The following is a 12,500-nucleotide window of genomic DNA, read 5'->3' on the forward strand; positions in this document are numbered from 1 at the left end:
CATGACGTATGCGCTAGAGATTGTCGAAGGAGGTTGTAGAAGGAAAAAATTCGGCAGAGACGACCAACAGGTCGCCATACACCATTTCAGCTGCTGAAACGTCGAGGGCGTCTTTAGGAGTGGTCCTTAGTCCCAGTAGGACCCAGGGAAGCTGAGTAAACCAGTTGGAATCCTTGCAGCGGGACATCAAAGCTGCTTTGAGGGTGCGATGAAAACGTTCAACCATTCCATTGGCAGCGGGGTTGTAGGCAGTTGTCTGATGTAAGGTGATGCCCAGGAAATTCGCTAATGCTGTCCACAATTGAGAGGTGAAAGTGGTACCCCTGTCAGAAGTAATATGCTCAGGGATACCAAATCTTGCAATCCATCCTGAGAGTAAGACAGATGTACATGAGGCGGACAGTGCAGTTTCCATGGGAATGGCTTCAGGCCAACGAGTGGAGCAGTCAATGACGGTAAACAGGTAATAATGTCCTTGTGATGTCGGTAGGGGGCCTACAACGTCGACGTGAATGTGTGTGAAACGACGCTGAGGTTGAGGAAAAGTGCCCACTCCTGAATCCGTGTGTCGATGTACTTTGGAAGTCTGGCAAGAAGTACAGGCGTGGACTCAATCCTTAGCATCCTTAGAAATCCCGTGCCAAATGAACTTCGTCTTCAGCAGCTGTGTAGTAGAATGGCTCAAGGGATGTAAAAGGCCGTGAATGAAATCAAACACCTGCTGGCGCATGGGAGCAGGAATCCAAGGTCGCGGTCTACCAGTACTGACGTCACAGAGGAGGGTGGTGTTGGAGTCTTCGAGGGGGAAGTCTTCCCAACGGAGGGACGTGCAGGATGTTCTATATGCTTGATACTCTGGATCCTGTCGTTGGGCTTCAGCCAGGGCGTTGTAATCTAATCCCAGTTGAATGGCAGCTAACGTGTTTCTTGACAGGGCATTGGCAACGGGATTCATTTTCCCAGGGTCGTATTGAAGGATGCAATTTTATTCAGCCACGGCGGAGAAATGGCGGCGTTGGTGGGCGGACCAGGCGTCAGACTGTTGGGTGAAGGCATGCACCAGAGGCATGTGGTCTGCGCAAATGACGAAGGGCGTACCTTCTAAGAAATGGCGAAAGTGACGGACAGCCAAGTGCACCGCCAGCAATTTGCGATCGAAGGTAGAATAACCCGATTCTGCCTTCGACAGTTTTCTGCTGAAGAAGGCCAATGGGCGGGGCGAGCCGTTGACCATCTGCTCAAGTACTGCACCAATAGCGACGTCGCTGGCATCGGTGGAGAGGAGAGGGGCGTGTGGGATAGAAAAGTGAGAGCCACAGGCTGCTTCTTGAAGGGGACCCCACTTCAGGTCCTTTAGCTTGCCCTTGAGGGAGGCATAGAGGGGAGGAAGAGAGGCGGCAATGGCTGGCAGAAAACGGTGATAAAGTTGATCATGCCCAAGAATTCCTGCAGAGCTTTGACGGTCGAGGGCACGGGGAAGTCCTGAACGGTTGCTACCTTCTCAGGGAGGGGATGGACTCCTTCAGGAGTGATGCGGTGCCCTAAGAACGACACTTCGTACGCGCCAAAGGTACACTTGTCGTACCGGACTATAAGGCCATTTTGTTGCAGGTGGTCGAGCACGATGCGCAGGTGACGGAGGTGTTCCTCTTTTGAGGAGGATAACACAAGTATGTCGTCCACATAACATACACAGAAGGGGAGGTCACCTAAGATGCCATCCATGAGACGTTGAAACGTGACCCCAGCATTACGAAGGCCAAAACAGGAGTAATTGAAGGTGTATGTACCAAACGGAGTGGTGATGGCGGTCTTGGGATGTCTTCTGGGTTCATAGGCCCCTGATAATACCCCTTCAGGAGGTTGAGCGTGGAGAAAACCTTTGCTTTGTGCAGGTAGGAGGTCACGTCGGCTATGTTTGCGAGGGGGTAGTGATCCGGTTCTGTTTGCATGTTCAGGCGCCTGTAATCCCCGCACGGACGGAGGGAGCCGTCTTTCTTCAGAACGATGTGTAAGGGTGACGACCATGGGCTGGAGGCTTTTTGGCAAAGGCCCATTTCCTCCATTTCGGCGAACGTCTTGTTTGGCGGCTGCCAATCGTTCCGGTGCCAGACGTCTGAATTTTGCGAAGACTAGGGGTCCCGTCGTCTTGATATGGTGATAAATACCGTGCTTGGCATGAGCCGTGGTCGTTTGGCGAAGTTCTGGATGGAAAACTTCCAGGTACGACATGAGGTGGGGGGCGTAGGCATCCGTGGGTGCGTTGATGTCGAGAGCAAGGTTATAGAGGGCGGGTTGAAGAGGTGTCGACAATTACGAGTCTGCGTTGATTGTCGACAAGTACGAGTCTGCGTTGACCAATCGTCAGTGGGCGACATCTCTTCAACCCGCCCACTCCAACCTCGCTCTCCACATCAGCGTACCCACGGATTCCTATGCCCACCTCCTCACGTCGTACTCGGAAGTTTTCCGTCCAGAACTTCGCATAAATGCTGCAAACTTGGAAGACGTAGAAGCCTTAAGAGAGGATCTAATGAAGTAAGAATGGTCCAGAAAATGGCAAATGCCATTCACCTGTGGGAAGTGCAAAGTCATGCACATTGGTTACAGTAACCCACAAGCAGATTACTCACTGCTGGGTAATGAAATAGAAAATGTGCACCAGGAGGAAGATCTCGGTATTATTATCATGAAGGTTTTGAAGTTTACCAAACAGCATAAAAGCTGATAAGAAAGCAAAAAAACTACTAGGTTAGATAAAGAGACAGTACAAGTACAGAAACGAAAACACTGTACTTCAGCTGTAAACATCACTAGTAATACCTCATCTAGAATACAGAGTCCAATTCTGGGCTCCAAGTATTCAGAAGGATATAGATAGACTGGAAGCAGTGCAAGGTAGGGTCACCAAACTAGTTCCAACACTGAAGACATTTGGATATACGCAGAAAATGGAACGTTTGAATTTATTTGATCTACAAACTTGACAACTAAGGGGACAGTTGATAGAGGCACTCAAAATTCTTAAGGGAATAACAAAGTAGATTACAAGTAGGTAGGTTTGGCCAGGGCACCATCCACCCGTTGAGATACTACCACTAGAGAGTAATGGGGTACTTTTGACTGGCCGGACAGTACTACATTGAACCCTTCTCTCTGGGTACGGTTTAACTTTCCCTTTGCCTACACATACTCTGATTAGTCTGGCATATTCCTTACAGATTCTCCTTTGCCCTCAATTTTTCAGTGGCTACTTTCTTCTTGGTAAGGGTAGAAGAGAGACTTTAGCTATGGTAAGCAGCTATTCTAGCAGAAGGACACTCCAAAATCAAACCATTGTTCTCTAGTCTTTGGTAGTGTCATAGCCTCTGTACTATGGTCTTCCACTATCTTGGGTTAGAGTTTCCTTGTTTGAGGGTACACTCGGGCACATTAGTCTATCTAATTTCTCTTCTGTTTGTTAAAGATTTTATAGTTTATTTAGGAGATATTTATTTTAATGTTATTGTTCTTGAAATATTTTATTTTTCCTTATTTCCTTTCCTCACATGGCTATTTTCCCTGTTGGGGCCCCTAGGCTTATAGCATCCTGTTTTCCAACTAGGTCTTAGCAAGTAATAATAATAATAATAATAATAATAATAATAATAATGATGATGATAATAATAATCATCTATTGACGCATAGTACAAATCAGTTCAGAGGTAACGCATACAAGCTGTGTGTCAATTTCTTTACATACAAAATAGCAAATACTTGGAATAGACTTCCAGCGGATGTAGTAAACAGTAACACGGTAAACGATTTCAAGAATTAGTTAGACATCATAAAAAAACCTCTTAAATGCTTAAAGTGGATGAACTAGAAATTCTTTGAGATATCCAAAATCCATGTAACTCGTCAATAAGATACTAAATATTAGGAGGATAATGTGCAAGGGATATCTTTCCTATTTCTACTAATTAAGCTCATGTATTCCTGTAGTGTTTGTTACAAAACGATTTTAACAAAGGTTGAATAACGCTTGTCTGAAAAATGAACACCTGCGAAGAGAGAGAGAGAGAGAGAGAGAGAGAGAGAGAGAGAGAGAGAGAGAGAGAGAGAGAGAAAGAGAGAAAGAAAGAGAGAGAGAGTGAGTGAGTGGGTGTTTTGATTTCCATTTAAAAGTTCCTGGAATTCTGTATATTTTTAATTTTTCAGGTATTTATTGTAGTTTTTCTTTTTTAGGCATAAAATATTTTCACGTTATCATACATTTTTATCTTACCTTTTTGGGACTGTTCGGAAGCATGAATACCCTTGTTTGCTGGCAGTCATGCTTGCAGATATGACCTATTTTTGTAAGCAGTGCTTGCAGCCTGGAAAAAATGGAAACACAATTAACAGATAAACTTTTTAAGAAATGTATATTAGCTTGCTTACTTTCAGAATTACCGTGGATTTAAATGGGGCTAATGAATTGGAATATACGGGAATGAAAATTATATAGTAATATAGAAATATATACTTGTATGTATGGTAATTATAAACTGTGAGAAAGCCTTTGATTCAGTCAAAACTTCAGCAATAATGAATGCTCTTCAAAGACAAGAAATAGATGAATCTTATGTTAGAACATTTGAAGACAACTGTACTGGAAGTACAGCAATTCCAAAACTACATAGAGATAGTGAAAAAAAAAAATTCCTTTTGAGAGAAGAGTTAGACAGGGAAACCTCCTCTAAATTATTCACAACATGCTTAGAAGTTGTTTTTAAGAATTTAGATTGGGAGAATGCAGGATTTAATTTTAATGGGGAAGACCTTAACAACTTGAGAATCGCAGGTGGCATTTTAGATGCCATTAAGATACAATCGATTAATATATATGTATGTATGTATATATATATATGTGTGTGTGTGTGTGTGTTATATGTATGAGGATTATATATATATATATATATATATATATATATATATATATATATATATATATATATATATATATATATATATCAACACCATCTGTTTCTAGCCCGCTTAAGGACAAAGGCCTCAGACATGACCTTTCACTAGCTCCTGTTTATAATCTTTCTATATCAATCTATACCCATAGATTTTCTTAGTTCGTCAGTCCATCGTTTGGTCTTCCTTCTGCTTCGTTTGCAATTTCTAGGGTCTCATTCTGTTTTTCTTAAATGTTCATACATTATCTGTCATTATCATTATATGTCATACCCATGTCCTTGTATTTTTCTTCCATTTCAGAATATCCTCAACTTTACTTTGCTCTCGTATCCATGTTGCCCTATTTGTCCATTAGTGTTAATCCCATTTTATTCTTTCCATAGCTCTTTGAATTGGAACTAGCTTGTGTTCTAAGGCTTTAGTAAGACTCCAAGTTTCTGATGCATAAGTTCATGCTGGTAGGACAATCTGATTAGATAATTTTCATTTTAGAGAAGTTGCATTTTACTTATTATCTTATCTTGCTCAACAAAAGCTATTCATCCCATGCTTATCCTTCTTTTAATTTCCGTCTCATGTTCTGGAGAAATGCTTACTGTCTGTCCCAAGTACGTATAGGCATTAAACATTTTCTGGAGGTTAGTCCATACCCCTATTTGTTGTGTCTATGCCTTTTTATTGAGCTTTATCTTAGTTTTACTTGTATTAATTTTCAGTCCTACATTTCTGCTTTCTCTATTCAAATCTTCGATTATCTTTTGCAATTCTTCCCATGGTTCACTAAACAGAACTATGTCATCTGCAAATTTTATGTTGTTAAGGTGATCCCCATGTGTTAATTCCCACACTTTTCCAGTCTAAATTCTTGAAAAGTTCTAGGGATGCTGTGAATAATTTAGGAGAGTTGGGGTCTCCCTTTCTAACTCCTTTCTCAATTGGAATTTTCTCGCTTATCTTTATGCAGGGCTTTCATTACTGCTGGAGTTTTGTCAGAATCAAAACTTTCTTATTGTCTGTAAATGCCACACGTGGTGGTTTACCATACTACATTGAATTTTTCATTATATGTATATATATATATATATATATATATATATATATATATATATATATATATATATATATATATATATATATATATATATATGTATGTATATATATATGTATATATATATATATATATATACATATATATATTTATGTATGTATGTATATATGTGTATATATATGTATATATATATATGTATGTATATGTATATATATATATAAATAAATATAAATAACATTATTGAAGATGAGTAGAAATAAAGAATTCAGAGGTATTCATCAGTAGTAATAATATGATTGTAAAATTTCAGTTCTGGCTAGTACAGTGGTAATGTGTTAGTGTAGCATTCACAAGGCAGCTGATCGATCCCAGCCTGGGAGCGTAAGTTTAAGCTGTTTACTGGGGAGGCCACTGCTGTGTTTGGGCACCACAGTGGGTGTTTGGCTTGCCTGGCTGACATTCTGGTGACTATCTATTCTGATGCAACTGGAACTGAAACTAGATATCTTACAATGTAATTTTTACTTTTTATAAAGACTAAATCTCATTGATATCCTTTAGGAGCAACTTACTTAGGAATCTTGATGTGATTAGCTATGTAGTACGCCGTGGCAAAGTTCTTCTCCATTTTGAAGACGAGTTCGGTCTGCTTGATCAGTCTCTCTAGGTGGGCCGAGTTTCTCAGTCCCTAGAAGATAGAAAGAGGATGAGTGATTTTCAGATTTAGGCAACTCTAGGCCAGGCTAACCTTAGCAACTAAGCTGAGCTAGGCTATTCCAAACTTGGCTACACTTGAGTTGAGCAATTTCAAGTTGGGCTAAAGTAAGCTAAGCTGGTCCAAGCCAAGTTAAGATAAGTTATGCCAGGGTAAGTTGAGATGACCTATGTTAGGCTAAGAACGTCTTTCCTGGCTATCTAACCCGAGCTGAATAATTTCAGCATAGAATATTGCTAAATGGGTTAAATTGAGTAGAGTTTTAGATGGAAGAAGCCACTTGAGTCAATACTGCATAAATTAATTATAGTTCTATCTTACTAGCATAGTCTTGAGACTATGAATTTGAAATCTGTTTCTTGACCTTGCTTTCCCTGACTTTCAATATCTCATCCTTCAAGAGTCGTACTCCTGTCATTTACTATTGAGAATTGAAAGGTTGACGCATTGTTAGCATATGGTATATTGAAAATCATATATCTTAAATTGTAATATCCATTAGTTGAAAACCAGCTAAGAGGCGTTTTAGTATATAGAACAGTTAAAATGTAAGATGAAATGTCAGTTAATAAATGAATATGTCGGGGCATGTTACAAAATTGTGAGAGTCATTTTAGTTGATAGCTATGTAACTGTCAAGATAAGTCGTTAGAATTTAAAAGCCATATTAGTAAATAATTTTATGAGTATCTTGTCAGTAGAGTATATTGAAACATTAACCAATACCATATGTAAAAGCCAGTCAAACTTATAAGCAACTTGGCACAATATAGTCGTCTGGCATATGTGATTATTAGTATTTTTGCTGAACATCCGTATGATAACTAATACCCATTTCCAAAAATAATGGACTGATGACAAAGTTAAAACATTCCAGCTATTACTACTGATCATTTGAGTAAAGGTTTTCAGATGAGTTTTGTGTATAACTAAATAAAAGTATCATGGTTATACTATTGATTCAATATTTTTTTCATATGTGAAGATTAATTTTCTTCATATGTGAAAGATTTTAATATTTTAAAGTTCAGGTACAATTTTTATGCTTAAGCCGTGCAAAATCAAGGTCTGATGATTCTGAATTATTGACATTACCTTGGAAAGTGCGACTGAAGAAGACGAAATTGATTTTATTTTTACAGGATGTTTTTTGGAAAAACTACTCTTCTGTCATTTATCATTTGAAAATTTACTCACCTGAACATCATTGACTGCCAGGGCAACAAGCAGGTTTGATAAGATGATGGATACAAGGATGGCAAATAGCACAAAGATGACATGACCTGTCACCTTGAGATGTGTCAGTCCTTTGTTAAGGCCACCGAAGTCCACTTCGCCAATCATCATGGTGAGAGTTTTTATAAATGTCAGAATAGGATTTGAGAAAATTTCATCTTCATTGTCCTCCAAATGTTGGTCAGATATTGTTCCGCCTTTTTCATCCTCTACTAAGTTTTCGTGGCTAGAGCAGTGCATAGTGATATAGAATGCTGAAGAAAATGCCAGTAGAAGGCAAAAGTAGATGGCAAATATCCTGAGGAAGACTTTCGCAACTCTGGTGAACATGACAACATAGATTCCACAGCTAGGGAATCGACCTATTAACAGCATACATTCTGTCCACAGAAAGAGAAGCAGCAGTGATGCCAGATGGCGCTGCCATTCCCTAGGGTAAGCAAAGCGTGTCACAGCTATAACAAGAAGCGTTATCACAACATGCATAACTCCAGAAAGGGAGCGGAACCAAGCTAGCTTGTTCTGGAGAAGTGATAGTAACTGCTGTAACATTATCAGAGCCGTTAGGCATAAGACAATTCCATTCAGGATTTCATATAAAAGACGTTTTTCACACTTTCGACAGTAATCCAGACTACTGTCGTTAACTTCTCTTGTATAATTTGCACACGACATAGAATTATTGTTTGCAATGTTACATCCATCTGGAATGTCTACAAATTTATGAAATGTTGTTAACGTAATAAGCACCGCATACATCAAGTAAAATATCACCTCGATGAGGAAAATTTTACGAACGTTCATCCACTTTAGGTCAAGAAATATTTCACAGATAGGGTGTGTTAATAATTTTGCATGACTTTGATGAACAAAACTTTGAAGATTTTGAACCTGGTTTTTCTCGTAAGGACCCGTCAGTGGTAAGAAATTCATTGTAACTTCTAGAGTTTTTGTGGTTGTTTTAGGAGAGTTTGTGACTAAGCAGTAATCAAATATAGCATCCATTGTGCCAGGAAGATGGTGTAGAATGTACGATAGTACAGACTCTCCATTTCCATCCATGGCTGCTAAATCTCCTCCTGCATTCAGCAATGCCACCATTGAGGGGACAGATCGTGCTCTTGCAGCTTTATGTAGTGGGGTTTCACCAATTCCATCTTTGGCACTCACTAGAGCACCAGCCTTCAGTAATAGGTTAATAGCAGGGACACAACCAGAAGCAGAGGCATCATGTAAGGGTGTGTGCCCACGCATATCCCTGTGGTCAAGCACGCCAGGTCTACCAGTTTCCAATAACAACTTGATGCATGCAGGTTTCGAAGCCTTGGCTGCATAATGTAATGGTGTTTGGCTAAATTGGTTTTTAACATAGACTGAAGCCCCAGCAGACACCAAATAGCTCACTCCAGCAACCCATCCTCTCTGAGCAGCGCGATGCAGTGCAGTCTCATGGAATGATCCCCCATGGCCGTTGATGTGGACCCCAGACATTAGTAGTTCTTGGAGTGCCCCTAGATTCTCTGTATCAACAACCTTAAGAAGATTGGCTACATCTGGATCCCAAGCACATAAAGAGTCTCGTATTCCAAGAACTTTTGAATCTGCAAAAAATTCAGTATGAGTTTATATATATATATATTGTAGATGTTTATTTTCTATTGGTTAGAAAATTTATATGACATTCTTTCACCAAATACTGAAATTTTATTTTATTTTGGTTGAATTTTATAAAGAAGGCAATCATCTTTAAATTTCAGATTTATTTATGAAACTTGTGTGTAAATAAAGAAAAATTTGCACCCAATGTATAGGCTGTTAATCCTGTCAGCATGGTCTGTAGAAGTTGCATTACGTACTGAAATTTTAGCTTCAGTAGAGACTGTCTGTTACTATAACTTACTGCACAAAGATACAAAGTTCACTTATGAACTGCAGAGGCAAGGTCGGAGCACTCCTGTACAGTGTCCTAGACCAATGTCTAATGATCAAACATACCTATACAATCAGCACCCAACTAATGACCAGTGAGTACCAGACAGTGGGGTAGGATGTCTCGGTAAGTAGTAAAGACCAATGATCCACCCTTCATCATCAACTCACAATGACTATGAAGTTGCTTTACTGGTTATGCGGTGAGGGCAGCTTGAAATTCCAGCCCCACATACTATGAGTTAGCACAAGCATAAATCTACATTAATAATGTCATTACTTTTAACAGCAATGACCACAAAAAGAAATTTGATCCTTACCCTTAGTGCCCTTTCCTTCTGACAAGCTAGAGGCTGGCGAGCTGATGGGGTCCATATTAACTTCAGTAGATGTAGGAGGCTTCTCTCCCATGGCCAATAAAGATGAACAGGAGGGCATGTTAGTAAAAGAAGCCTCGCGTATTATTGGCGGCATCTCACTCTTCTCATTTTCTGCAAATAAAAGGCAATTACGTATGTGTTGTACACGGTGACAAAATATCATTTTGCAAACTCAATGGAAGTGAATCAAGCTTATTATGTTGTTTTAGCCTACTGTGTGTGTTGTCACTCAGTTGGATACTTCTGAAAAATTCTGAAGTTTTGGTAGAATCCAATGATTCTTGGCCCTTAGGGCAGGTTCTTGGCCAAGGGGCTTAAAGGCTTTGAATCTCTGGGGTTGCATTCGACCTCGGACTGTCACTCTGTTTTCCACCCAAATGTAATAGGTACCAATAGTTTCAAGGGTTTAAGAAAAAATGACTTGCTAAGAAGACAGAAGTTTGAACTCGATATTTAGGGGCAAACATTTACAGGAGAAGAATAAATGAATAAATATAATGTAAATCACTATGCACCTTTTACACTTAATGGGGTTAGCGTCAGACGAGTTCAGACTTTTGGTATTTTGGAAAGCCTTTTTTCATTACCACTGAAGATGCTGGTTCCCATTTAAAGGTGGGTGGAATTAAGACCAATTAACTTGGATAGAACATAGCCTAGATATCAGGAGCCAAGTAATAAACCATTTGATCATAGAAAGAAAAAGAGAGATGTGCGTATAAGCCACTAATGCCCCTCTTTCTCTATTACACAATTTGTAGGGATATTCTTATCACTACAAACTTTTCAATCTAAGTGAGAAACAAAGTAGCCTTGTTCTTATTATTGTAGGAATTGAGCTAATGCAAATTAGTAGGACTGAGGCTAACACTTGGTCCACATTGTCTACAAAGAGTGGTGTAAATCTTATTTCCCCTTTCGTGTAGAGTATATAGATAGTTGTTGAATTCAGACTTTTCAACTTCTTGCGTAGATCCATTCAACCAACTGTACCATATTGTGTTTTACTCTACAGGCAATAACTGCTGGAAACGCCCAACAGCCGGCAGCTAAGGCATAATCGTGTTTACTTTGTGTAAAAGCTTGAAACTTGTCATCAAGGATGAATCACCAATCTGGAAACCTGTTAGTCACGATGGCATCCAACAGAGGTACACAAAAACTCCGTCTGAACTCTAGCCCACCTTATTGACACAAATATGATCAAGTACTATATAGATCATAAGAAACACACAACATTATGTGGTTATTCTGCCTTACTCTGTCCACTCCATAAAACACCTAACCGTGGCTATGCCATATCATCTAAGCAATATTGGTTTCATTTAAATAAAAGTATACTACTAAATGTAACTTCATTAACGTATATGCTGTTATTTCTTTACATATGAATATAAGATATTTATGAGTGGCCCTTTTGGAAATATGTAGTCATTTGGTATATATAAATTGATATAAATGTAAATATTAAAAAAAAAGTAGGCCCTGTATCATTCTGTCACAGTTATTTATATCTATGACTTGGCTGCACTTATGCCCTTATATGGTCTCGAGTAAATGGGTCTACATCTTGAATTGACCTCAAGGGTGTGTAGGGTTTCATGTTTTATAGAGGATCACATTATAGCAATGTTTAAGGCCTTAAGCGCTTGATGACTGGTAATTATTTATGGGAATTTCATATATACATACATACATAATTATATTTATTTATATATGTATAAATATATTCATATGCATGAGAATATTTTTGTGCATGAAGTGTGAGTGAATATATATATTTATATATATATATATATATATATATATATATATATATATATATATATATATATATATATATATATATATACATTCATGTGCGTGTGAGTATACTAGTATTCATACACGCACAATAAAAGACAGTACTGGGAAATCCACTAAACATATCCATATTTTCGAAGAATAATGTTTCGGGGACTAAATCCTTTCTTTTAGCCATGAGGGGATGACACCGAAATATAATACTTTAAGTGTGTGTGTGTGTGTGTGTTGTGTATGTGTGTGTGCGTGTCTGTATGTATGTATATATATATATATATATATATATATATATATATATATATATATATATATATATATATATATATATATATATATGACTTGATGAATGGTAATTATTTATGGGAATTTCATATATACATACATACATAATTATATTTATTGATATATGTATAAATATATTCATATGCATGAGAATATTTTT

At 38.5% G+C, this 12,500-nt stretch overlaps 1 protein-coding gene and 1 long non-coding RNA gene across 2 annotated transcripts in view; one reads left to right on the forward strand and one right to left on the reverse strand.

The window, feature by feature from the left end:
- LOC137623247 (uncharacterized) overlaps nt 1-12,500 on the forward strand; it is a 234,255-nt gene that overhangs the window by 84,741 nt on the left and 137,014 nt on the right. The window lies entirely within an intron of this gene.
- Nucleotides 1-12,500, reverse strand: part of LOC137623245 (transient receptor potential channel pyrexia-like) — a 64,175-nt gene that overhangs the window by 10,948 nt on the left and 40,727 nt on the right. Inside the window, exons 2-5 of the mRNA XM_068353993.1 lie at nt 10,196-10,366; nt 7,908-9,547; nt 6,568-6,683; nt 4,268-4,358 (exon numbers count right to left, since the gene is read on the reverse strand). Coding sequence (XP_068210094.1) covers nt 4,268-4,358; nt 6,568-6,683; nt 7,908-9,547; nt 10,196-10,349 — 2,001 coding nt within the window. The 5' untranslated portion in view covers nt 10,350-10,366. The remainder of the gene's footprint in view (nt 1-4,267; nt 4,359-6,567; nt 6,684-7,907; nt 9,548-10,195; nt 10,367-12,500) is intronic.

This window comes from Palaemon carinicauda, chromosome 30 (genome assembly GCF_036898095.1).
Source record: "Palaemon carinicauda isolate YSFRI2023 chromosome 30, ASM3689809v2, whole genome shotgun sequence".
In the NCBI taxonomy this organism is placed as follows: domain Eukaryota; kingdom Metazoa; phylum Arthropoda; class Malacostraca; order Decapoda; family Palaemonidae; genus Palaemon; species Palaemon carinicauda.